Genomic DNA, 24,679 nt, shown 5'->3' on the forward strand with positions numbered 1-24,679 from the left:
GCAATCCTATATCCACTTCCTCTGGGGAAATCTGCCCTGAACTCAATGGGATTTGATTCCAAGTACAGTGGTGCCCCGCAAGACGAATGCCTCGCAAGACGGAAAACCCGCTAGACGAAAGGGTTTTCCGTTTTTGAGCTGCTTCGCAAGACGATTTTCCCTATGGGCTTGCTTTGCAAGACGAAAACGTATTGCAAGTGTTCCGTTTTTTTTCGCTTCCCCCCCTTTTTCTAAGCCGCTAATAGCCTTTTAGTCACTAAGCCGCTAAGCCTTTAATAGCCGCTAAGCCTTTAATAGCCGCTAATCCGCTAATAGGGTTGCTTCGCAAGACGAAAAAACCGCTAGACGAAGAGACTCTTGGAACGGATTAATTTCGTCTTGCGAGGCACCACTGTATATGATACCAAGTAAGTGCATAGGATATGCACTCACACTAATATGTTTAGAGTTCTTTCTCACTCTATCCACCACTAAGTACTGTCCACCATCAGAGAAGCTATGAGGAATAAATGGTACGGGCAGGGTTGGCCCAAGACATTTTTGCACCGGAGGTGAACCATAAAATGGTGCTGATCCATCTGGAAAGAAGGATGAGTGAAGATCTACAACAGGAACAAGTGGGAAACAAATATATACATTGGGAACAAGGGTGGGAGGAGACCAGCAGCTCTTCCTATTTGTCAAGAGGCCACTGTAGAGGCAGCCTTGAAGAGGCAGGTCTGGCTTCCAAGGAGTGCACTGCAACTGTTACTGCCACCACAGAAGCAGCCGTAGGCAAGGCATTCTTTGGAGGCTGGATGTGATGCTCCTGTGGATCCTGCCATCTGAGGCGGTTTCCTCATCTTGCCTCACAGGTGGGCTGGCCCTGGGTACAAGGTAGTCATAAAGGCAGACATATTTTTTCCTAAGCCTTTCCAAAGCAGTGTTGTACATGTGCATGCCTGTTGAAAGGGTACATGAGGTAGGGTCAAATGGAATAGCTGCACAGCAAAGTTCTCCGGAGACAATTTCTCTTAGGTACCTTTCATACATGCCAATGTTCACCTACAAGCCATCATGTAAGGAGCAAGCATTTATGATCTGGCCCTGCGAGGAATCTATCCACAGAGAAACGGGTGAACTTTAGAATGGAGAGGCTTATTGCGAGTAATGAAGTGGCAGTAGTGGAGGGAGGAGGCAGTATATAGAAGCTCTCTCCTTACTTGGTTCGATATTGTGGGTGCAAAAGATATACTCCTTCTGGATACTTCTCCTGCACCGTTTCCCTGTCTAGGTTGGCCAAGGCTCTTGCTGCATGGGAGGATTCCATGACACGTGGAGACTTCATCATATGAGCAAGTACAGAAACCCAACCTAGGATTGAATCAAGCAAGCATATGTATCATCACCTGTCACTGACCAAAAGGGCAATCCATTTATTAAACATTTTAAAAGGGAAACAAGTGCTGCTACTGTAAAGTAGGAAACACACACAAAAACACACACAGTGATTTTTGCAGTATGTTCTTTGAAAGTTTCCATCACGGTGATAACATTCCTGGTGTCTAAAAGATAAAATTATGATGCTCTGCTGGATATTGTTTCTCAAGTTCATCATTTAAAGGTGCAATGCAGGTGTTCTTATAAGAAAAAGTTCAATATGTCAAAGATTAATTGTGGTCAGTCTATATGTGCAACGGAAATCACACAGTAAAGTTTATTTTTCTGGACTCAACAAGAGCAGTCTGCCAGAGGGGTTGCCTGTTCAAATATTTCCCTATTTTAAAAGCTCTCCTTGCACTTTTAGAACTAGCATATCAGGGGAAATGGCCCAGCCTAGCCTTCCTCCAATATGCTACTTGTCTGCTTGCAGGGGAGCATTTGAACAAGCAGCCTTCTACCTGACACAGCCCACTGATGAAAATGCCTTACCAGTTGCAGTTCTTAAATCTTTTTATTTTATTTTATTATTTCATATCCACATTTGATAAGAATGTAGGGAACTGCCCTACTTCTGGAATCACTGCAGTATTGGCACATGGAGGGACCACCACCCTTTTCTAAACATCCATTTAATATGCAGTTCTCAGAATGTGAATGCATCAGATATTCAACAGATAAGAATGGATAATCGGCTGACTGTATAAAATAGGCTTAAAGTGTTAAATAATAGAAGGAAACATGTCGCCTACATTAGTAGGCTATACTTATGCATAATTATGTTCTTCCATTAAGGTTCATTCATAATCCAGCAATGAATTCCTTTCACCTCAGACCACTTGGCACATTATCTCAGACTACAGTCCTCTGCCCACTTACCTGGAGGCAAGCCCCACTGAACCCAACAGAATAAAAAGCATCTGCTACTATTTTAAAGAAAACGCTACAGGGTCCCGTTTCTTTCATCGTTAATTCTCCATTTTTCAGAGACCATAAGCTTTGCTATTACCTGCACGAAATATAGATGAATGAAGCTGTTCATTAAGTGCCATGTTCCCAATTATGTGAATGATGCTCCTCTGTATTTTGGGGGAATCCTTGCGGATTTGGTATAGTTTTTGCAGCAGCTGAAGCCCCCCACTTGCTTCAATTTCATCACAATGACTAGGAATCTGAAATTAGGCAGGAAGTACTATCATGACTATCTTTAGCTGGCAAATATTTTGTGACATGTTTTGTCTTCCATCCAGATAGAAATCATTATAGAAATTGTATCTAGGGAACAGGCATTTATTTGCAGAGGCTTAAGAAGGTGGTGGTGTTGCTACAGAATTACCTTGGAATGATGCACTAAGGCTTGTAAGCAGAAGAGTTCCACAGCCTTTGAAGGAACAGTACTGAGACTTTCACAATAAGGAAGCCCATTTCCACCAAAACACCATAAGCCCCCCTGGAATAAAAAATATATATATTCAGGAATGTATTTCAATTCAGTTCAAAAAAGAGAAGTCAACATTAAAAGCTTTCCTTACATCTAGGTTTGTAAAATTTGCATTTAAGGATTAGGCCATCTTGGTAACTTGACGGGGCAAATGGAAGAGAGGTCCAACTTCCAGCCTCCATAAGATGTACTGGCTAATGCTTCCTGTTTATGGTAGCTAGGACTAGCTAGCAAGATAGCAAAACAGGCAGGCCAGCAGCACTGCAGAGCTTTCCTGCTATTAAGATTACCTCCCAAACTATTAAACTATTTAACATGGAAATGAATTTTTGATTATTTTTTTCTTTAAAAAATAATCACCAGCCTTTATGTTATCCTGACTTTGTTTCTCAAGACAAAAAGAAAAATTCCTTAAGAATGTTACTGTGTGTGACAGGAGTCACCCAACGAGATGGATTCAAGGAATTTCCATTCCTAGAACATATTAAGAGCTAGCACAGAATGGTACATAAAATTTAAGAACTTACTGGCAGACAGAGTGGTTTTTTAATGGTTTCACACATTAACTGGTAGACAGATTAGGTAAACACAAATATCAGGATAAAATTGTTCTGTCAAGCCTCTTCCACCTTCATTGGTAACTCAAGCATGCGTTGTTCCATTTTTGTCAAAATATTTAGAGTTAGGAACACACCTTTCGTGCAGCGATGGTCTGGCTGCTTTCTCTTAAAGCCAGTGATGTAAAATATTGTACACATGGGTCAAGATCTGTCTGAGGTAAAGCTGCCAGCAACAGCAGAAGTTCATCTTCTGAATAACAAGCCTGTAATGTAAACCAAAAACACCTGTTAACATCTCCCACAACAGCAGGCACCAGGAAATTATGTAAAAACACTGAACCGTGTGAAATGACCAGTTCACATCAGAAAAATGTAGTGCCTAACTGCTACTGAAGTTACTGCCCTAGATGCCATAGGTCTTAGATATCTTGGAAACTGCTTCCATATGTTTCATCTTGCCCTCCATAATATGAACAGCAAGGGCCACCTAACAATAACAGCAATTTGAACTGACTTCCAGATGTGGTACAAGGATGAGGATTTCTCTAGATGTTTCTGCTCACTGCTAGCTCTAAGCCAAGGCTAGTTTAGGGAGACACGTCCCAGCCTGCCTGGAAGAGAAGTCTGTCATGTAGTTCAGTTGTGCCCTAAGTCTTACAAAGTATAACTGTTTCCAGGACAGTTTGCAGACCCCAGTCTGAGCATCCAATAGTTGCCACTCCTCACCTCCTGCACTCATTCCAATTAATCTTTTATGTCACTGTGTTTTGTCCTTCGATCTTTCCCTTTCCTGCTATGGGCTGGATTCAACTGACTGCTCCTACTAACTGAGGCCTGCACAATTGAGCTTCCCCTTCCCCCTGCACGCCTCTCAAGCCCCCCAAATTGGCTTGGGAGGGGAGAACCCCCCAGAACAGCACACCAGAGGACAAGAGGGGAGATTGTTCCATCACGCAAGCAGCAATGTTAGTACTAACGGAGCAACCTCCTTTGTCATACATTGAATTTCTCCCTGTTTGCCTACCGACCAGTTCATTTCTGTGTCCCTGCCTCTACACTCCCAGGGATGGCATGGTCTGACATATCCCTGATCTCATCTCCACTTCTCTCTCTGTTCATTCCAAGCTGCACCATGACTCTGCGCCTTAAATCTAAGCCCTGATCTTGAAGTCACCATCAGCCATAGGGACTGGATAATGAAAGATACCTTCCTTAACTTAGGAAATGTCAAACCAACTCTTAAGATATCAAAATATTGTTAATCCACATAGATGAAAATGTAAATCAGTTATTATGTTAGACCAGCTATATGGGTCGACTCCTAGACACTAGATTTCAAAATACTTCTATGAAAAATGGTGAAGTTGGGATTTCATAATACGTACATCTTTTTGTTTTGGTAAAAGATGGGGTAGCAGGAAAAACCGCAGGTCAACATCTTTACTTCGAGCTAAACCAATAGTAGTTCTCTGATCACTTGCTTGGGCAGCTGTCCGGTACTGATAATCTGTATTAGAACAAATAGAGTTAGGACTTAAACAAACTTGAAATATTTGCCTTTGTTTATAAAGTTTTGTAAAGTCCATGCAAGTAAGCAAGCAATACAAATTTGCAATTAATAAATGCAAGTGAGGACATATGGTAATTCACAATGTATGGAGCAACAGAAAAGGGAGAGACTTTCCATCCTTCTGTTTGGAAAGGACTGTATACACTAAGGTGTCGAACACATATAGGATAAAAAAATAATAATCAATTTTTCAGGGTGGTGGTAGGGAATAGCTGCAGCACTGATTTGAAACCCTAGTGTCCACATTTAGTTTTTTTAAACTTAGCTTGTCAGTTTATAAATTTATACACCAGGCCCTCACATGAACGTTGATATAATCCTTAAAGCATTGGACTTCAATGGGTAGGCTGTAGTGCCAAGTCAAAACTGGATATTCAGTGCTAGCTTTTTTCTAAGCAGATGGCAGACAACTAAAAATGTTCCTCTTCTTTTATATTTTTAAAAATGAAAATACAAATCACAGTTATTTAGTGCATTTATATTCTACCTTTTCCTCCAAGGAACTCAAGGTGGTATATATGGTTATCCCCACCACCACCACCATTTAATCCCCAAAACAATGCTGCAAGTTGGTTAGGCTGAGAGGCAGTGACTGCCCCAAGGTCACCGTGAGCTTCATAACCAAGTAGGATTTGGGTAATGCCTCAAGGTAGTTCATATTGTTGCACAACCATATTTGTTTGTTTAAGATTTCAAGAGCAAGATAAAGATTGATAAAATAAACAGCAGACAGAAGGATAAAGGATGATAGGTCTGGTAAATAATTCAGAAGTTGATCCCATGTTGAAGGCTGAGATTAAACAGGATGCCAAATATGAAAATGCTGCAGTGATTCTCCAGTATATAGGAAATCTATCCAATGTACACCCACTAGTGTGAGCATAACCCAAGTTAAATATTTACAAAATATGTACAAGTTAAGGTAAAGGTAAAGGTACCCCTGCCTGTACAGGCCAGTCGTGTCCGACTCTAGGGTTGTGCGCCCATCTCACTTAAGAGGCCGGGGGCCAGCGCTGTCCAGAGACACTTCCGGGCCATGTGGCCAGCGTGACAAAGCTGCTCTGGCGAGCCAGCACAGCACACGGAAACGCCGTTTACCTTCCCGCTATAAAGCGGTACCTATTTATCTACTTGCACTTAGGGGTGCTTTCGAACTGCTAGGTTGGCAGGCGCTGGGACCGAGCAACGGGAGCGCACCCTGCCGCGGGAATTCGAACCGCCGACCTGACGATCGGCAAGTCCTAGGCGCTGAGGTTTTACCCACAGCGCCACCCGCGTCCCTGTTGAATATCAATACCTACAAATAAAAAGTGGCTTTCTGCAAACCAGTAGAACTGTACCAGCAGAAACCCAAATGGAATTTACTGTTTCTGACTTATTTTTTGCCAGCAAGGGCAAGTTAAATATGTACAAGTTAAATATGTAGAAAAGCCCCTATTTTAAAAAACAAAATACTGAGATGCTCTCCTGCACAAATCTCCTTCACAGGAGAACTTTATCTTAGATTGTATTCCTATCCCTTAGCCTGAGGGCTCTTTCCACAGTAATAACTGTGATTTAAGGGCCACAAGTTAAAACACTAGCTTTCATAACAGAATACCTTACCATGCCAGTAGCAATTGGACGCTAATTCCTGCACAGCTTGTAATCGGACCATTTTATCTTCTGACTGGCTTCTTTTCACAAGGAGCCACAAGGCACACTCATGCTCATCTGCGTCAAAAGTACTGAAGCGTTCTTTACTCAAAAAATAAAATAAAAATCAAATGATTGCAGTTGTTCATTAAACTTTGCATTATCAGCAGAAAATGAAGATAACTTCTTCCAGAAGTGACATTTTAAAGCATATTATCAACAGATGGAATCATTATTTCTACAATAGTATAATTATTATATATTTATTTAAACTGTGCCTTGGCCCCCTGACAGGGACTCAAGGCAGTTTACCAATAAAAATAAAAACAGTGCACAGAAATGAGCTGAAAGTGCAGCAGGACAGAAGAAACACTTATGTTTGATGTATACTGATAAAACCATTATTGTGTAATTAATTATGCTCTGCATATAAGCTGTGCTTAAAAGTTTTCTAAGTGCAATATTCCGTACAACAATCCTGTTCAGCATGTCAGTATTATCATCTGCATCTTGCTGTGATATAGTGGCTTGTATTAACAGTGGCGTAGCGTGGGGGGTGCAAGGGGGGCCAGCCGCACCGGGCGCAACATCTGAGGGGGCGTGCTCGCCGCCTCCGGAGTCTCCGAAGAGCCTTGGGCGCAGGCTGTAGCACCAGGGCCACGGCCAAGAAGCCGAAGCTGAAGAGCCCGCTGAGCGCCGCGCCCAGGCAGAGCGCGCCAGGAGGCACCACCTCCAGGGCCCGGCGGCAGCCGCAGCACCTCGCCACCATTCCGCCGCCAGACTTGCTGGCACAGGCACGGCCGCCCGCCGCCGCCTGTGGCGGCGGACACGTGGAGAGAAACAGCGGCAGCCGAGCGGGAGACTCTCCCTTTCTCACTGCAACGCTCCGGGGAGGGGGCGAGGGAGAGAGTCAGGTGGAAACGCTCGCGCGCCCCCCAAGCCGCATCTTCGCGGGGGTTGGGGGGCGAAGCCGCCGGGTATTTGCGCCCCAAATTGGGGCGACCGCAAAAAGCCACCCTGCCAGCAGCAAGCTTCAAGGTCAAAGGCTCCCTTCGAGGAAGCTGCGATCCTCTTTCCAATTAAGTCCCCCACCCCCACCCCTCAGTGGGAGGTGGATTTCCCGGGTCTCTTGTCCCTTAGAGGGCGCCTCTCATCATCCCGCCATTCTGAGAGCAGGGAGGGCGCCTCTCAGGAGACTTTCCCCTGCATTTGCTTTCCCGCTCAGGAAAGCGCGCGCGGCCCCGGCTGGATCTGCAACTCTTCTGGTGAGCGAGGTTTAAACCAGAGGCAGAAGCTCCTTCTTGGACGGATGCCTGGAAGAAAAAGACCCCGCGGTCTCTTCCTTTCCTTCCCCTGCAGAGACCAGCCACGTCCCTCAGCCGAGGCTGCCTTGCTTCTCAAAAGAGCCGGTCTACTACAGTTCGTGGCTGCATGGGAGAGCGCTGCTTTCCTTGCAAAAGGCCCCCAGGTTGAGTCGCCGGCACCTCCAGCTATGAGAGGATGGGAGCAGTGGCGTAGCGTGGGGGGTGCAGGGGGGTTGGCCGCACCTGGCGCAACATCTGGGGGTTAGGGGGCGCAAATCCATGGGTTAGGGGGCGCAAATTACTTGCCTTGCCCCAGGTGCTGACAACCCACGCTACGCCACTGTGTATTAAACCACCTAGTGAGTTGATGCCAGAGCTGCGACTGAAACTGGGACCTTTCTGGTTCACAGCTTTGCCATTATGTAGCTCTAAACCTGTTACCTTAAAATATAGTTATTCAGAGGCAGGCAGACCTAGTTGAGCTAGGGCAGAACTGAAAACACTCAATAAGCAGTCTACAGAACAGGAAAGCAAGGAACTGGGTTTGGAGCGAATGATGTAGGCAGAGCTAACAGGCAAGGCTGTAAGGAGGCTGGGCTTTATGCCTTCACCATCATGATTGTCTTGTGAACTAGACAGGGCATTTCAATTCACACTGTCAGAGGCAAAGAGCATAGTTAAATAGCTAAACCTAGGAATAACACTCTTAATATATAGTATATTTAATCAAACCTACCATCAAATGGTCTTCGGAAAATTCTAGCATTTGTTTCTAGTATTTTCCTTGCTGCTCTGTGAAGTTCTTTTCTCACTTGGTAAGTAATCCCTATTAAAAAACAACAAAAGTGCAGATTTAGTTAGGGTCATACAATACATAAAGGCTGCTGTCATATTAAGCGCATTTCTTATAGAGATAATGTCCTATTACAAACTCTCCCTCCCACACACATATTTCTTTGGGCTCCAATTATGACAAAACCTGCCAACCAGGAAAAACTGTACAATGGCACCAGGTGTATAGTGCTGCAGGCCAAGCAATGGCTGGTTCCTAGGTATAACTGAGGATTAATGGGGCTTGGCTGCTTGCCCTGGCTTCTAGGAATGAATGTTCGTAACATCAGCAGCACTCTTAAGAGCTCTGCACATAGACTAAGAAAACTTCCAGTCAGAAGATGCATTTCTTCAACCTAGGCAAAATCCTGGTGCTTGTGAAGTAAATTTTGCTACTAATCTCAGCACTGCAGTACTCTTTATTAAACATAGAATTCATGTTATTTCCCCCCTCTTTGTTCTCTACATTATTTCTTGAATAACATAAAAGCCCAATGGTCTCTTACCTTGATATTCACTGGGATCTAAAGAAACTGTTTGTAAATAAATGTAGGACTTCAGTTTTTCTTGCTGTACCACTTGGGTATCAAAAGAGAACAACTTCCTTAAAGCCAGAACTTCATATATAGCAAAGATGCAACCACTTTAAAAAGAAAGATATCATTTAAGTATTAATACAAAAATTCAAAAATGACTTTTCTTAAGATGCAAATTGGAAGCATGTGTATGTATGGTTCTCTGAATTTTGAACATGATGGGCTGGTTCAGGCATACAGATCTGGTCCAATAAACCATGGTTTATCAGCCCAGGAAGAAGCTGTTGCCCATTCACTCCCTCCTCACCTCTCCCTGTTGTGCCCAGCTTTAGCAAAGTTAATTTGGTTTCTTAAACAAGTGTCCCTGTGACATTCAAATACAGTAACTCAGATCATGATTAGGAAAGGCCTGACCAGTGAACCATGCAGATGTGCAGCAGGCAGATTCATCTTGTGACATCCTAGCAGTTCTTTTACAGCAGTCTGGGAACTTTAGATGGATCATCTCCAACACAAATTTTAAAATATAGAAGACAAGATATCTGTTGTCAGCAATGAAGTCTGGAGCAGTACAAAAGAGGGCAAACTACCACCAAACCCACCACTTCCCCCTGCTTATTCCCAAGTCTGAGAAAACTTTGATTGAAGCAGTAACGTAAGTTCCTTTGGCAATAGGATTCACAGTATTCAGCTGCCAAACACGGAGGCAAAGGAACAGTCACAAGGTTGAAGTACTTTGCACATGCCACTCAACTGCACAGTGAGTGTTCAATGCTTTTCACTGGAGTAAGCAACACACAGCTGACCTACTCCTAAAATGAGCATTAAAAGTGCAAGTTTGATTAATTTTTTAATTTCCATTTTGAACCTAGGAAGGTAAAAAATGCTAATGGCTAAGAAGCAAAGTGGAAAGTCAACAGGAAGTCTAAATCAATTGTTTTTCGCACTTTTAAGATTAGAAGGTACAATTTCCAAACAATGAATTACATGCAATAATCGACAATAATTTATCTCTTTAAAAAACTACATCTCCAGCATTGTATATTTGCTCATATTTTACTTCTGAAGTGGCCTTCATTGCTAAGTTGCCCAAGCCTATTTCACACATATTTTTAGATGAGGCTGAGATTCATAGTGTTTCTCACATGTTGGGGAACATCTGATGTGCCACAAGTAAGCATCTGCTCACACAGTGGGGTTCCTCTCCTCTCCCCTCCTAGCCCTCCAGTCTACCCCAGCAATTTGCTCTGGAGGGTCAAGGACTGGAGGGGAAGAAGAAAAACTAGAGGTCCTGTGACGCAACCATACTTCCATACCACAAGTGTGTGAACATCATGCAAACAGATGAAAAATTAATACAAAAGTTTATTGACATTACAGTGGTACATCGAGTTACAAACGCTTCAGGTTACAAATGCTTCAGGTTACAAACTCCGCTAACCTTGGAAGAGCTACCTTGAGTTGAGAACTTTGCCCCAGGATGAGAACGGAAATTGTGTGCCGGTGGCGCAGTGGCAGCAAGAGGCCCCATTAGCGAAAGCACGCCTCTAATTAAGAACAGTTTCAGGTTAAGAACGGACCTCCGAAACAAATTAAATTTGTATTTAGAGGTACCACTGTATTTTCCGGAGATACAGATACACACACACACATATATCTACATTCATTTTTAATTCAATGTTAACTATTTGGATGTTTGCACATTCAAACTTACCCTAGAATAAGTGAGCCAGTTAATTTTGCAATTTTCCCTTAAAAGTAAAATAAAAATAAAAAAGTGTCACTGTATATGCAAAAAAGCAGGTTTTATAATATTGAGTTATTCATCACATCATAAACAGTAATAAGATGGATCGAGCCTTACAGTGCAATCCCAACCAGGTCTACTCAGAAATAGGTCCTACTGAATTCACTTGGGGTAACTCCCAGGTAAGTGGAGTTAAGTACGGCTAATTTAGGCTGCAGTCTTAGGCCCCAAGTCAATGTGAAAAGTTATGAACCAAGAGCAACTAACTTTCTCTGGCTCCAACCTAATGTAGATATAAGAACAGTGTTAAAGCTGCAGCTCTCATGATTATGTTTTACAATTGGCCTTAGATTGTGTTCTGTTATGATTCTGTATGTAACCATATTTTGCTTCTTCATGTTTAATAAATAAAACAAAAAGTTAAAAAATAAAGCTGCAATCTTACACATTTATCTGAAGGGTAAGTCACAATGAGGTTTGTACAAATCCTACAATCTTTGGCAGCTTTGATTGGCAATACAGTGGTACCCCGCAAGACGAACGCCTCGCGAGACAAAAAACTCGCAAAACGAAAGGTTTTTTCATTTTTGAGTTGCCTCGCAAGACGAATTTCCCTATGGGCTTGCTTCGCAAAACGAAGCTTGCCCCGGGGACAGCGGGTCTTCTCTTTTGAAACAAGGGGCGGCGGGGAGAAGCGATCTTCAAAAGAGGTCCGGGGGCAGCGGCAAGCGCTTCCCGCTGTCCCCGGACCTGGGGCTGCGGGGAGAAGATCGCTTCTCCCCGCCGCCCCTTGCTTCAAAAGAGGTCCGGGGGCAGCGGCAAGCGCTCCCGGTGCTCCGAAGCGGGGCGGGGGGGTGGGAACACCTTCCCCCACCGACCCGCTTCGGAACGGTGCTCCGAAGCGGGGCGGGGGGGTGGGAACACCTTCCCCCACCGCCCGGCTTCGGAACGGTGCTCCGAAGCGGGGCGGGGGTGGGTGGGAACACCTTCCCCCACCGCCCCGCTTCGGAACGGTGCTCCGAAGCGGGGCGGGGGGGTGGGAACACCTTCCCCCACCGCCCGGCTTCGGAACGGTGCTCCGAAGCGGGGCGAGGGGCGGGAACACCTTCTGAAGGCTGGCGGGGGGCAAAAGTCTTTGTCCCCCCTGCCTGCCTTCCCAGAGGCTTTTAAATCGCCCTGGACAGCGGAGAAGTCCTCCGCTGTCCCGGGGTTTTTTAAAATGCTGGGGGTGGGAAGAAAAGCCCTTATCCCCCCCCCCCAGCCTTCAGAAGAGGTCCGGGGACAGACTGTCCCCGGACCTGGTCTGAAGGCGGTTTTCCTAGGAACGCATTAATTGATTTTCAATGCATTCCTATGGGAAACCGTGCATCGCAAGACGAAAAACTCGCAAGACGAAGAGACTTGCGGAACGAATTAATATCGTCTTGCGAGGCACCACTGTAAAGCTCAAAGAACTCAATGAGACTTACTTCCACATAAACATGCATAGGATCTGGCTGGTAAAGTCATTTTTGTTTCCATTAGCAGAAGCAACTTCATTGCTTTTTATACAGACATGCTCCTTCTATCATCATTCTGATAAGTTTAAAATTACTAATCATGATTAAAGGGATGCACCACCAGAAGCTACTTTCACTTAAACAGCATCAGTCGGATACTTGGAGGATTAAGTTGTATTAAGGTGCTTAACTTTACTGATGACTCTAATCAGCATTGTTCACCTTTTCCCCAGATGGCTATGGTTCAGCAGCATCTCAGAGACATGCAAGCTTATCCATCACTAGCATTAGGTTTCTGCATTAGAAAAGAATATTTAAGCTGCTCTGTATTTTAAAAATACTTTTTTATTCAGCAAGTCACAAATTATGAATTAGGATTCATCAGCTGATTGCAGTTGACCTATAAAGAAGTCACAAAACTGCTAGTAGGAGGCAGAACATGATGAAGACTATGATAAGAGAATCTCAGAATTGTAGAGTCGGAAGGGATCACGATGGTCATCTAGTCGAATTATCAGATGTAGAACCAACAGACATGCCTGATCAAAGGCAAGATTCCCATCCTCTACCACTGTAGCATACGCAATGAAAAATATCCAATGCAAGTAGAAATGACAATGAAATATTACTTGCACTCATTGACATTTCTTATTTAATTAACAGGAACTAAAACTTATAAATGAAAAGTCAAAGCAGAAAAACTACAGTGTAAGTTAAAATAAATAAAACCAGAAGCAGCAAAACCCTAATACAACAGAGCTAGAGGTACTAAAAGATCTTCAGATTAAAATAAATGGAAAATAAAAAAGTTCTTCACAAGTGCCAAAAAATACTGTAAAATAAAGGCTAGCCTCTTTCTTTGGAAAACCCCAACTGAAACAGAGCTGACTGTAGATAATGTATCATCTATTTGTTTTAAACAAGATCTTCCCGTAAAATGATGATCAGCCAATCTGGAAACAACTCATCAGTAAAAATAATGATTAATATCTTTCCGTTAACCTAATAATCATAGAATTGCACTTACGGATGTCTTTCCATGATTGGTCAGTCTTCTGGGCTGAACCAAGAGTTCCTATCTTTCGACAACAAATCCCACAATAAGCAGCCAGTGACATTCTGTAAAAGTATGAAATGGTGATAAAGTTGTAAACCAAGAAAATCTTTAATAAAAATACATTTAAAAAAGAAATGGTGCTTTCTAACTGCACAATAGAAGGCTAGCAGCAAAAGTGCCTGTTTAGTGTCCCTTGAGATGGCATTCCACAGGTTTGGTGCAATAAATGGACCTCAGTGTCCGTTCTGCCCAGACACTGAGGTCCAGCGCCGAGGGCCTTCTGGCGGTTCCCTTGCTGCGAGAAGCCAAGTTACAGGGAACCAGGCAGAGGGCCTTCTTGGTAGTGGCACCCACCCTGTGGAATGCCCTCCCACCAGATGTCAAAGAGAAAAATAACTACCAAGCTTTTAGAAGACATCTAAAGGCAGCCCTGTTTAGGGAAGTTTTTAATGTTTAATAGGTTATTGTATTTTAGTGTTTTGTTGGAAGCCACCCAGAGTGGCTGGGGAAACCCAGCCAGATGGGCGGGTTATAAATAAATTATTATTATTATTATTATTATTATTATTATTATTGAGTAAACCCTATCTTTTCTACGTACTGTTGCACACCAGCCCAATCTTCAAGCAGTGCGAGATTCCAGGGGTTCCAGGCACGTGGTCAGGGCTCATGTTTCCTTTTGGAAATGAGGCACAGCAGAGACTGTGGTGTCTCTATGATACTGTACAGTGGTGCCCCGCAAGACGAACGCCTCGCAAGATGGAAAACTCGCTAGACGAGTTTTCCGTTTTGGAGGTGCTTCGCAAAACGAATTTCCTATGGGCTTGCTTCGCAAGACGACAATGTCTTGCGAGTTCCTGCTGGTTTTTTTCCCTTCCCACTCCCCTTTTTCTAAGCCGCTAAGCCGCTTATCAGCTGATCCGATCAGCAGATAAGCTGCTAATAGCGCTAATCCTTCAATGGGCTTGCTTCACAAAACGAAAAAACCGCTTAATGAAGAGAATCACAGAACGGATTCTTTTCGTCTTGCGAGGCACCACTCTATATGGTTTATTTACAGATATACACAACCTGAGCCTATCATGGAGGGGTTCACAGCATTAGCACCCCAAAAGGGTCTTGTTTCTCCCATAGTGGCAGCCTTGGATTCAAGCAGGAATCAAACATGGTGCCCTGACTCTCTCTGCAGCTTGCTGCTGTCCCTCTAGTTCAAATCACAGCCCCAAAACTCCAATTCAAATGCAGGTTTTCGTCCTCCTCATTATCTCTAAGTTGAAGAAGAGGCTCTACCTACAGTGGTACCTCGAGTTACAAAGGCCTCAGGTTCCAAACTCCGCTAACCTGGAGGAGTTACCTCAAGTTGAGAACTCTGCCCCAGGATGAGAACAGAAATTGTGTGCCAGCGGCACAGCGAAAGCACGCCTCTAGTTAAGAACAGTTTGAGGTTAAGAACGGTCCTCCGGAACGAATTAAGTTCGTAACTCGAGGTACCACTGTATTTGGTCTCTCCCACAGAGCCCTTTTTCCTTTGTTCTCTTAATGGCCCATCACCCAGACTATCACCTCAATGCAGGAAACTAGTCTGCTTTATATTCCAACACTTGCTTGGATCCAGTGGTTAGAACGCTCTTGCATGCAGCCGCCTCCTTCCCACCCATCCCTCAACCCATAAAAAAGCCTTCATGCAAATCTTAGTATTTAGGGAGGCACATGTGGGTGGGGATGGGCCTGTCTGTGCGTTTGCACGAGTGACTCAGTGAGAACGATGCAATCTGGAATGCACCACCCGCGACTGTTGCAAGCACGGCAGACAGCTAAAGAGCCCACTTGAAACTGATCGTGTGTCTATCTAAGCCAATTAAAGCACCCCTTACAAAAATGGCCTTTGGACTCCTAAAGCCATCGAAACCGCCTAAACGCGACGCTTCAGTAAAGTGGCTTATGTTATAACCGCGTTAACTTGCTCCGCAGCGACGGTTCCGGAGCAACACATCCAAGCCTGGCGGCTGTGGGAGCGATGACTAACTTCGAATTTTGAGTGACGACATTAAGGGAGGAGAAAGGTTTTAATTCGGAATGGAAGAGAAGCGTCTCTCCAAAGAGCCCTTCCATCCATGCAGGCACGTCTCCGTCGGAATAAAACCCCTAAGTGCAAAAGAGGGCGAGGGGAGCTTTACTCCCAAAGGGGGGCGCATAGGGCTGAGGGCTTAGACGCCCCGCCAAAACGACGAAAGCATTCGCCACCGCCCGAAGCAGGAGCAGAGGCAGGCAGGCAGGCGGGCGGGCCTGGGACCGGGGTAAAGCTGTGCTAAAGCCGCGTGTGACCTCCCCCAGCGCTAAGTCCGCCCCCCGCAGCCTCACCTGCCTTCCGGAGCGCCGGCTTCAGCACCGCATCCCCGCGGCCGCCCATGAGCTCCAGCCTCCTCGCGCCCCCGCCTACCTGCCCATCTGCCCATTCCCAGCTCTCAACGAACAGAGACGCTCTCGGCGCCGCCTACGCTCTCTGCGGTGGGCGCCGCGTCCGCCCACAGCCCCCCCCCCACGCACGCACGCGCGCAGCAGCCGCCGCCGGCAGATTCCAGCCAATCCCACGGCGAGCCAAGACGCGCGAGGGGTGGTGGGCGGGAGCTCGGCGGCTTCAACTGCGCACGCCTCTTCCGGTTTGCTGGAGAGGCGAGACCTTGGTTTATTTTTCCGCCTCTGAGGGGATGCTGCCGGTTGTGTGAAACGTAAGAGGGTGTTTCTCTCCCCCTCCCCACCAATTCCCCTTGTTTGTCGTGTTCGCCGCCAGCGCTTTCCCTCGGCCAGAGTAGCTGTCCTCGCGCCCCTCAGTTTCCCTCTTCCTGCCTCGCGTAGCCTCTTGTTGTGTTGTGTTGTGTGTAGAGAAAGGCTGATGTGATGCCTGGTGGCCAACGCTGAAATGTGCGAATGGGTTAAGGCAGCTTTGTCCCCGCCACCTGATTCTAAACCTGACAGCCTCTAGCTCATGAATGATAGCTCCCCCCCCTTTCTTTCTTGAAAATATTACTTTTTACTTACATAGAGTATGAGACTCTAAATCTCAGGGTTGTGGGTTGGAGCCCCACGTTGGGCCACAGATTCCACTGCATGGGGTTAGACTAGATGACCCTGATGGGCCTTCCAAACTCTACAATTCTGTGATTCTATTTTGAGTGCTAGTACGTGTTTAAATACTGGTATGCATTCAGAATTTTTTTAACGCGTAATGAAAAAAAATAAAAATAAATAAAATTGTCCAGTAGCACCTTAGAGACCAACTAAGCTTTCCTGTGCATGCACACTTCTTCAGATACACTGAAACAGAAGTCACTAGACCCTTATCCCGTGGTACCTTTGGTTGTGGACGGGATCCATTCCGGAGGTCCTGTCGGATCCCGAGGTTTCCACATGCGCGTGCAGTGAAACCCGGTAAAATACTTCCAGGTAAAATACTTCCAGGTTTGCCACACGTAACAGTATATAGTGGGAGGGTGGGGTTTTTCTCAGAAGGGTAGTAGGAAATGGGTGATTGACTCAATGGGTATGGTAAACCTGTTGACAACTGTTAACGACTGCAATTAGTCCTACAGGAAAAAGCAAGGGATAGTATGCAGATGACCAAAAATAGCTTTAGCATATGGAATGAGACAAGAATCTAATATCTCTATTCAGACCAGGTCTCTCCCTAGTTTTCAGTTTAGTAATAAGTTGTAATTCAGCAACTTCTCTTAACAGCCAATAATGCGTAATGTTAGCATCTTGTTTTTATTTGTTGTAAGGTGATTGAGAATGCAATTCTGTGCATGCAAAATACCTAACTGGTTTCAATGAAGCTTCTTTTCCTGAATTCTTCCATAGCTAAAGGTAAAGGGACCCCTTACCATTAGGTCCAGTCGTGGCCAACTCTGGCGTTGTGGGACTGAAGCCTTAAAACTTCAGTAAAATTTATTCTCCTATAAACTGTGTCACACATATATTTTTACTCCTTTTTTATTTATCGGTTTCTTTAGGAGTCTGAATACCTTTTGTGAAGATGGTGAATGTTTTGAAAGGAATACTTATAGAATGGTAAGTAGCACATTATATGTGGGGCTGCCTCTGAAGATGGTTCAGAAACTTCAGCTGGTGCAGAATCCAGCAGCCAGGTTGTTCACTGGGGCAAGACCATTTAAGCATATAACACTAATCCTGGCCCAACTGCACTAACTGTCAATCAGTTTCTGGGCCCAATTCAAAGTGCTGGCTTTGACCTATAAAGCCTTAAATGGCTTGGGACAGCAATACTTCAAGGACCGCCTCTCCCCCTATGAATCAACCTGGACCATGTGATTGTCATCTTAGGCCCTTCTTTGGGTGCCTCTTCTGTGAGAGGTCCAAAGTGTGGCAACATGAGAACAGGCCTTTTCTGTGGTGGCTCCTTGTTTGTGGAATGCTCTCATCAGGGAGGTTCACCAAGCACCTTCATTATATATCTTTATGTGCCAGGCAAAAACTTTCCTTTATAACCTGGCCTTTGTTTTTTAACTATCTGGCCTTTTTAAGTGAGCAGAATGTTTTAAGTGTATTTCATTTTCCTCTTGATTTTAATGCATTTATTGGCAGGAGGGTTTGTTTGGTTGAAAGTTGCTTTGGGTTGCCCTGGCTAAGCTAAAGTGATGGACAAATTTTATAAACAATAATGAATGAAATGACATAAGTGAAACTGGAAAGTGGTTATTATAATTCCTGAATGAAATCATTGGCATAGAGTATGAATAAAAGTACGAGACTCGAAAAAGTGGCATAGCCTTTCCTAAATCCAAGACTCTTGAGATACAAAATAAATATCTTACTTCAAATTGTTGAACAACCCTGCAATATGTTATGCTTTAATTTTTGTGTGTTATACCACATTTACTTTCCCCTCTAGTTGAAAAGTATTGTTGCTTGTAATACAGCTATCATTCCTACTACCATAGCCATATGATAATACAACTACCGTAGCTCTATGATTGTGTTCCCTGTCCAGCTCAGCCTATTTGAAGGCCAGATTTTTACATTATAAACAGCTTGACTGAATTTTAGTTGTATTTTGATAGGTTAAGCTCAAAAAGCTGCTCAGACTCCTAGCTTTCAAAAGGGGTCTTAACTGCAGCACTCCCAATTTCTTTTTCTGAAGCTCACCAGCTATGTAATAACTTTAGAGCACTCTGGGGATTTCAGTAATGCTTCTGAAGACCATCCAGTTTCCATGACTACAGAGGTAAGTAACAAACCAGTCCTGCAAACGTACTCCTGAGCTGCCTTATAGTTCAGTTATTCCAAAACAGTGTAAATTTAATTCAGTTAAAGTATCATGTGATGTGACCATTTTATTTGTGCCTCCACAGTGACCCAGCCATGAAGCAGTTTCTGCTGTACTTGGATGAAACAAATGCCCTGGGGAAGAAGTTCATCATACAAGACTTGGATGAAACACATGTCTTTGTGTTAGCTGAGATGGTTTACTTCCTGCAGGAGAAAGTGGGAGAGTTAATGGACCAGAACTCTTTTCCCATTACACAAAAATAGAAAATGGGACTGGAATTGTCTGTGTCTAACTACAATCAATAAATGTGGAACTGAAACTTTATGTGTAGATATTCCTGGTAATAGATTTGGTGGGGATTCAATAGCAAAAGTCACTGTAGCAAATAAACTATTTAATTAGATTGTATGTTCAAAAATTCTCCTTGATTTTCTTGCTGTGGTAGTTACAGACTATGAAGTATAGTTTTTTGATAGCCAGTAAAGTGTCTGCCACTGCAAGTGATTTTAGAGTTTACTTGTTTGAACTTTAGGCTATGCTTTACTGAGGGTGGGAGAAATCAATATTCATATTGTTTATTCTTTGTAACTTTCCTTTTAGAGGGAAGATAACCTTAAAGCACATATGCCTTCCGTTTTTAATGGATTGTGCGACTTTTTACAGGACCAAAGGAGACTACCAAACTTCATGCGATGGACCTTGAAAAATAAACAATAATATGAATCCTGCATAACATTGAATAATTTTCAACAGGTTTATAGCTCTGTCTTATACATTTTTAGAGAACTGCATTTCACTAAGTTTCATCAGGTTTGTGTATAGGATTGCAGTCTTAGGCAAACTTACCTGGGAGTAAGCCCAGTTGAATTCAGTAGGATTTACTTCTGAGTAGAGATTGCACTGTTGGAAAGTGTGCTTGTGCTTGGCTTGGTCAGGCTTTTATTTTTTAGCATTTCAGGAATTTTCTTCTTTTGATTTATAGGGTTCATTATGAACCCTACTGAAATGAAGTTTGAAACTTTTATTCAAGCTTTTACAATCTTGTATAAAAATAGAGTGCAATAAAGATTTTATAGCTAATTATGAAATCTAAAAAACAGGAAGGAATTATACTTTTGGGCACTGAGAAGGTTAGTATGCATTACTTGCACCTGCTTCTACCAATGCAGATGTTTTCCCATTAATTTAAAATCATGTCACTTGCTAAGTGGCTATTATGGTGATGCAACACAGTTACCAATTATAACACACAAATCACGTTTAATGCCTTTGGACTCGTAATATTTAAGGGTAAAAAGCCCTGTGTTGTTCCTATTGTACAGATTGAAGATGAAGATGCTTAAGGCTATGCAGTCATTCTCTGGGTAGCATGACCTTTGTATGTGGGTCCAAGGTCAATGCTCTACCTAGTGGGCCATATCAATCCCTTATTGTGTCAAGAGGCTTTCCTCTCTTCCTTTTACAAAAAAAAAAAAAATTGTATGCTAAGCTTCAGCTTGTTGCTGTGCATGGATGGGAGAAATCAGAATGTGAATCTTAAGGGAAAGAGCAAGCCATTTCTTCTCAGATGCTTGAGATAGCACCAATAATCTATTAAGATTCTGATTTAAATCAAACACACCTGCTGGTCTAAAAGGCTTATTAATGAGAAAATATACCAGTAAGGGGAGCTTACCAGGTTTTACAACAATTTGTTTTTTTAAAAAAATCCAAAACAAATTGAAAGAATGGCATAGCTGCTTCCCTTGCCCTCCAGTCTGTTGCTTTCCTTATAAAAAGAGAGTGAGAAATCGGAGATTTATTTTATTTTAAACAGATGCATGGTTTCTTTCAGTTAGTTCATTACTTATGCAGGAAAAAGGAAGGAGTTGTCACTTTTTCAAGCACTGGTAACATGCTTAAGCAATTAAAATGGGGTTTTATTAATCTTGTTTTCCCAGTTTAATAATTTTGGCTTCTCATGTGCATTGAAAGAGAATCCTGGCACAGTGCAAGGGAATTGTCTAGGGCAAGAATGACCCACAAGCAGCTTGAAGGCAGCAGCTGGCCTATGAGATTATTTGTCCAGCTTTCAGGACTACATGCAAGGAAGCAGCATCCACAATCCCACTACTTGGCTCTGCTTTCATGCTGTTTTCCTTCTCCCCTCCCCTGTTAGTTTCCTTTTGTGCTCTCTCACCTCCCTGCTTTATATACATTGGATTTATAAAGTGCATATGTGATACTCATATTCTGAGCCCCTTAGTCAAAAAGGTAAAAGGTAAAGAGACCCCTGACCATTAGGTCCAGTCGTGGGTTGCGGCGCTCATCTTGCTTTATTGGCCGAGGGAGCCGGCGTACAGCTTCCGGGTCATGTTGCCAGCATGACTAAGCCGCTTCTGGTGAACCAGAGCAGTGCATGGAAACGCCGTTTACCTTCCTGCCGGAGCAGTACCTATTTATCTACTTGCAATTTGACGTGCTTCCGAACTGCTAGGTTGGCAGGAGCAGGGACCGAGCAACAGGAGCTCACCCCGTCGCGGGGATTCAAACCACCGACCTTCTGATTGGCAACTCCTAGGCTCTGTGGTTTAACCCACAGCGCCACCCGCGTCCCTTTAGTCAAAAAAGCATCCCACAAATTAGAATGAAGCAGCTGGTCATCGCTGTTCTAGTTCTCTTTCCAGCCCCTCCCATTCAGCTGGCTTCTGTAATTCTATGCTCTGAAGACACTTGTGCACCTCTTCCAGAGGTGCATGCAAACAGAAATGGGGCAAGAGCAGGTTTTCCACTGAAATTGTTTACCTTTGGCAAAGAAGTCATCTGCATGACCCATCTTTTTTTTTTTTTAAGAGCAGTGAACAAAGAGGCAACACAAGAATGTAGAAAGTCACCCGAGACACATACTCCTTTTATTATGCTTCCTACACTAATCATATCCGAAAGAGCATCTTCCATTGTCAGCTCAGAGAATGGTCTGTTGGCACATGCAGTGATGCATTTCTGATGAATCTGTATCCTTGGAAGCTGTCCAGGTGAGAGCCTGTTGGGAATTATATATAAGCTGCTCTGAGCCCTTTGTAGGCAAGGTGAGACTTAATAAAACAAAATAAGTGCCTTTAAAGTCAGGAATTACTCTAATCAATATATGTGTATTGATTATGAGTGATATCATAGTGGAAGGATGCTTGATTTTAATCTATTATATAAAAGGATGATGGGAAGAAATGTGTTTATTCAGAGAAGTTACATCCTGCTGAGACCCTGAGAGGCTCTCAAAGCAGCTTGCAAAGGACTTGCACAATACAATCACACTCAAGTGTAGCATCAGAAACATAAATAGACATAGCAGGATAACAGCTATTTTTGTATTTCCAGACATGGGGAATTGACCATTCTGTTTTTAAATTTCCAATAGACTGGTATAACCTGAAACCTGCACAACACCCAGTAGTGCCTTGTTTGAATGTCTGCTACGTCCTCTCATACTCCCACATGCAGACAAATGGCTTCACCACCATGCTTTGTTTACCATTGAACTTGATAAAACAGCACATACATACATAAGTTTATTTGTATGCTGCCTTTCCATAGTTCAAACCATGCTCAAGGCAGCTTTCAATATGAAAAATATACATAATGACAACATAACAAAAGCTGGAGAACCAAAAGGCTTGCACACTATTTTGTGACCTTTTGATAGGCCTTTGGAATTTATCTTATAGGCAAACATAGCTTCTTTTTTTGCTTTTTGTATAAGTAACATGGTGTCCTCATATGGTGCCATGATTATCCAAGCAACGTTACCTGCCCTCCTTGGTCTTCCCTGGTGTTTCCCTTTGATCACCAGAACTCTGAGGCATGGGAATAGATCAAGTAGCTAGAACTCAGCCCATGATGGAGGGAAGGTCTTGCCTTGCTGGAAGTTGCCAGGCAACCAATTTTCCTGAGGACCTTGAGCAAAGGAAATTGAGGTGAGGCAAGTCTCCCCTTGCTGGCAAAAAATAAGTCAGAAACAGTAAATTCCATTTGGGTTTCTGCTGGTACAGTTCTACTGGTTTGCAGAAAGCCACTTTTTATTTGTAGGTATTGATATTCAACAGGGACGCGGGTGGCGCTGTGGGTAAAACCTCAGCGCCTAGGACTTGCCGATCGCATGGTTGGCGGTTCGAATCCCCGCAGCGGGGTGCGCTCCCGTCGTTCGGTCCCAGCGCCTGCCAACCTAGCAGTTCGAAAGCACCCTTGGGTGCAAGTAGATAAATAGGGACCGCTTACCAGCGGGAAGGTAAACGGCGTTTCCGTGTGGTGCGCTGGCTCGCCAGATGCAGCTTGTCACGCTGGCCACGTGACCCAGAAGTGTCTGTGGACAGCGCTGGCTCTCTGCCTATAGAGTGAGATGAGGGCACAACCCTAGAGTCTGGCAAGACTGGCCCGTACAGGCAGGGGTACCTTTACCTTTTACCTTTATTGATATTCAACGCAAGATTTTCTTGTTCCCTAGCCTCACAAATATGTTTTTTAATTGTTTATTGTCCGAGTATTGTCTCCATTGCAGCAAGCTTGCATCATGATGCCTCACTTTGAGATGAAAAACACTTTAGTGAAAACTCCATATAGCATGAGACTTGGTAGAATTAAAACATTTGAAGTTTTTCACTTAGTGACTACTGCCATTTTCTGGGAGGCTTGGGTATTATTTATATTAATATTAACAGTGAGGGTAGGCTAATATTTGTGGCACTATAACATTGCTATTGCTATTTCAATACTGTATTAAGGGCCAATGGCTCATATTTAGATCACAGCCAATATTGTTAGGCTGATACAGATGTAAAGGAAGAAACAGTGTCTCTGAAAAGTATGATATAAAAAAGGCAGTAATAAAAGTAGGCAACACTAACAGAGCAATCCTGTCCAAGTTTACTCTGTAGTTAATTAGCATTTTGTTCAATGGGGTTTGTTCCCAGGTAAGTGGCATAGCATTTCCACCCAATTATGTCATCAGGTGGTGAGAAGAAAAGTATTATTTTGTTTCTTTATTATTTCTAGCCCACCCTTAATCATAAATGATCTATGGTTAGGGCACAATAAAACATTTAAAAACCTTAATAATACCATAAAACAAGAGCAGTTAACAAATCAATACCGAGCGCTACCACAGAAATAACTATATCTTAACACAGTCTGGATAGTAATACTTCACAAATGCCTGAGCAAATAAATGTATCTTCACTTTGCTGGGAACAAAACCAAAGAAGAGATGGCAGCAGTCATTTCCCAAGAGGGAGGCCATTCCACAAATGGGGTGTCACCACTGAGAAGGCCTCCCATGTCACCAGGTAAGAAATCTCACCTAGCAGTGGAGCATCAAGAAGGCCTCCTCTCAGCTATGATGGGGTACATTTCTGGACTGTTTTAAAAGCAGAAACTAATGTTGGGGAAACAAGTCTCCACTTTCAAATATTCATGTCACTGGACAGACATTCAAAGATTTCTGAATTTCAATTTTGAATCAGATTTGATGACTATAACTTGGGACATTTTTCTAGTTTGGGGGTATATCTTCAGTGTTTGGGGGGGTCTGTATGTATCATTGTTCAAATTTTGGTGAAAAGGCCTGAATTTTTGTCCCCACAAATGCATATATATTTAACATCAATTTAGCCCCAAAAGTCCTCAAATCCAGCCCATCTACTCCACATTGGACATAATATGACATCCGATGTGGACTATGAAATGCCCCCTATGAGAATTCTAGCTATTCCCTCTTTATTTGTAATGTGTAATTGGCACATTCCAGTGTCAATTAAAAAT

At 43.5% G+C, this 24,679-nt stretch overlaps 2 protein-coding genes across 8 annotated transcripts in view; one reads left to right on the forward strand and one right to left on the reverse strand.

Moving 5' to 3' along the window:
• SERAC1 (serine active site containing 1) overlaps positions 1 to 16,120 on the reverse strand; it is a 32,108-nt gene extending 15,988 nt beyond the window's left edge. For 2 of the 7 annotated variants that reach the window (XR_014006230.1, XM_081187430.1), the window contains exons 1-11: positions 15,961 to 16,112; positions 13,570 to 13,661; positions 11,011 to 11,047; positions 9,267 to 9,403; positions 8,666 to 8,755; positions 6,596 to 6,727; positions 4,806 to 4,927; positions 3,555 to 3,683; positions 2,756 to 2,869; positions 2,429 to 2,591; positions 1,203 to 1,353 (exon numbers count right to left, since the gene is read on the reverse strand). Coding sequence is in view for 6 of the 7 variants with exons in the window: in XM_081187430.1 (XP_081043556.1) it covers positions 1,203 to 1,353; positions 2,429 to 2,591; positions 2,756 to 2,869; positions 3,555 to 3,683; positions 4,806 to 4,927; positions 6,596 to 6,727; positions 8,666 to 8,755; positions 9,267 to 9,403; positions 11,011 to 11,047; positions 13,570 to 13,661; positions 15,961 to 16,055 (1,262 nt within the window). In the remaining variant the exon portion in view is untranslated. Of the gene's footprint in view, positions 1 to 1,202; positions 1,354 to 2,428; positions 2,592 to 2,755; positions 2,870 to 3,554; positions 3,684 to 4,805; positions 4,928 to 6,595; positions 6,728 to 8,665; positions 8,756 to 9,266; positions 9,404 to 11,010; positions 11,048 to 13,569; positions 13,662 to 15,960 lie in introns of all 7 variants that reach the window. The other 5 variants (XM_081187431.1, XM_081187432.1, XM_081187433.1 and 2 more) reach the window with 5 other exon arrangements.
• Positions 16,121 to 16,195: 75 nt separating this feature from the next.
• GTF2H5 (general transcription factor IIH subunit 5) lies at positions 16,196 to 19,619 on the forward strand. The gene is made up of 3 exons (XM_081187470.1): positions 16,196 to 16,328; positions 17,610 to 17,667; positions 18,969 to 19,619. Exons 2-3 carry the CDS (start codon positions 17,633 to 17,635, stop codon positions 19,147 to 19,149), a joined length of 216 nt encoding a protein of 71 aa, XP_081043596.1. The 5' UTR covers positions 16,196 to 16,328; positions 17,610 to 17,632; the 3' UTR covers positions 19,150 to 19,619.
• Positions 19,620 to 24,679: the final 5,060 nt, after the last annotated feature.

The sequence above is a fragment of the Podarcis bocagei genome (assembly GCF_964188305.1).
Source record: "Podarcis bocagei genome assembly, chromosome: 3".
NCBI classification, from domain to species: Eukaryota; Metazoa; Chordata; class Lepidosauria; order Squamata; family Lacertidae; genus Podarcis; species Podarcis bocagei.

What these genes read in the sequence shown, in the direction of transcription:
- GTF2H5 (XM_081187470.1), top strand. Translation starts at nt 17,633, where the DNA reads ATGGTGAATGTTTTGAAAGGAATACTTATAGAATG. An exon ending in AAAGGAATACTTATAGAATG is followed by an intron (nt 17,668 to 18,968) that starts GTAAGTAGCACA and finishes GTGCCTCCACAG; the next exon opens with TGACCCAGCCATGAAGCAGT.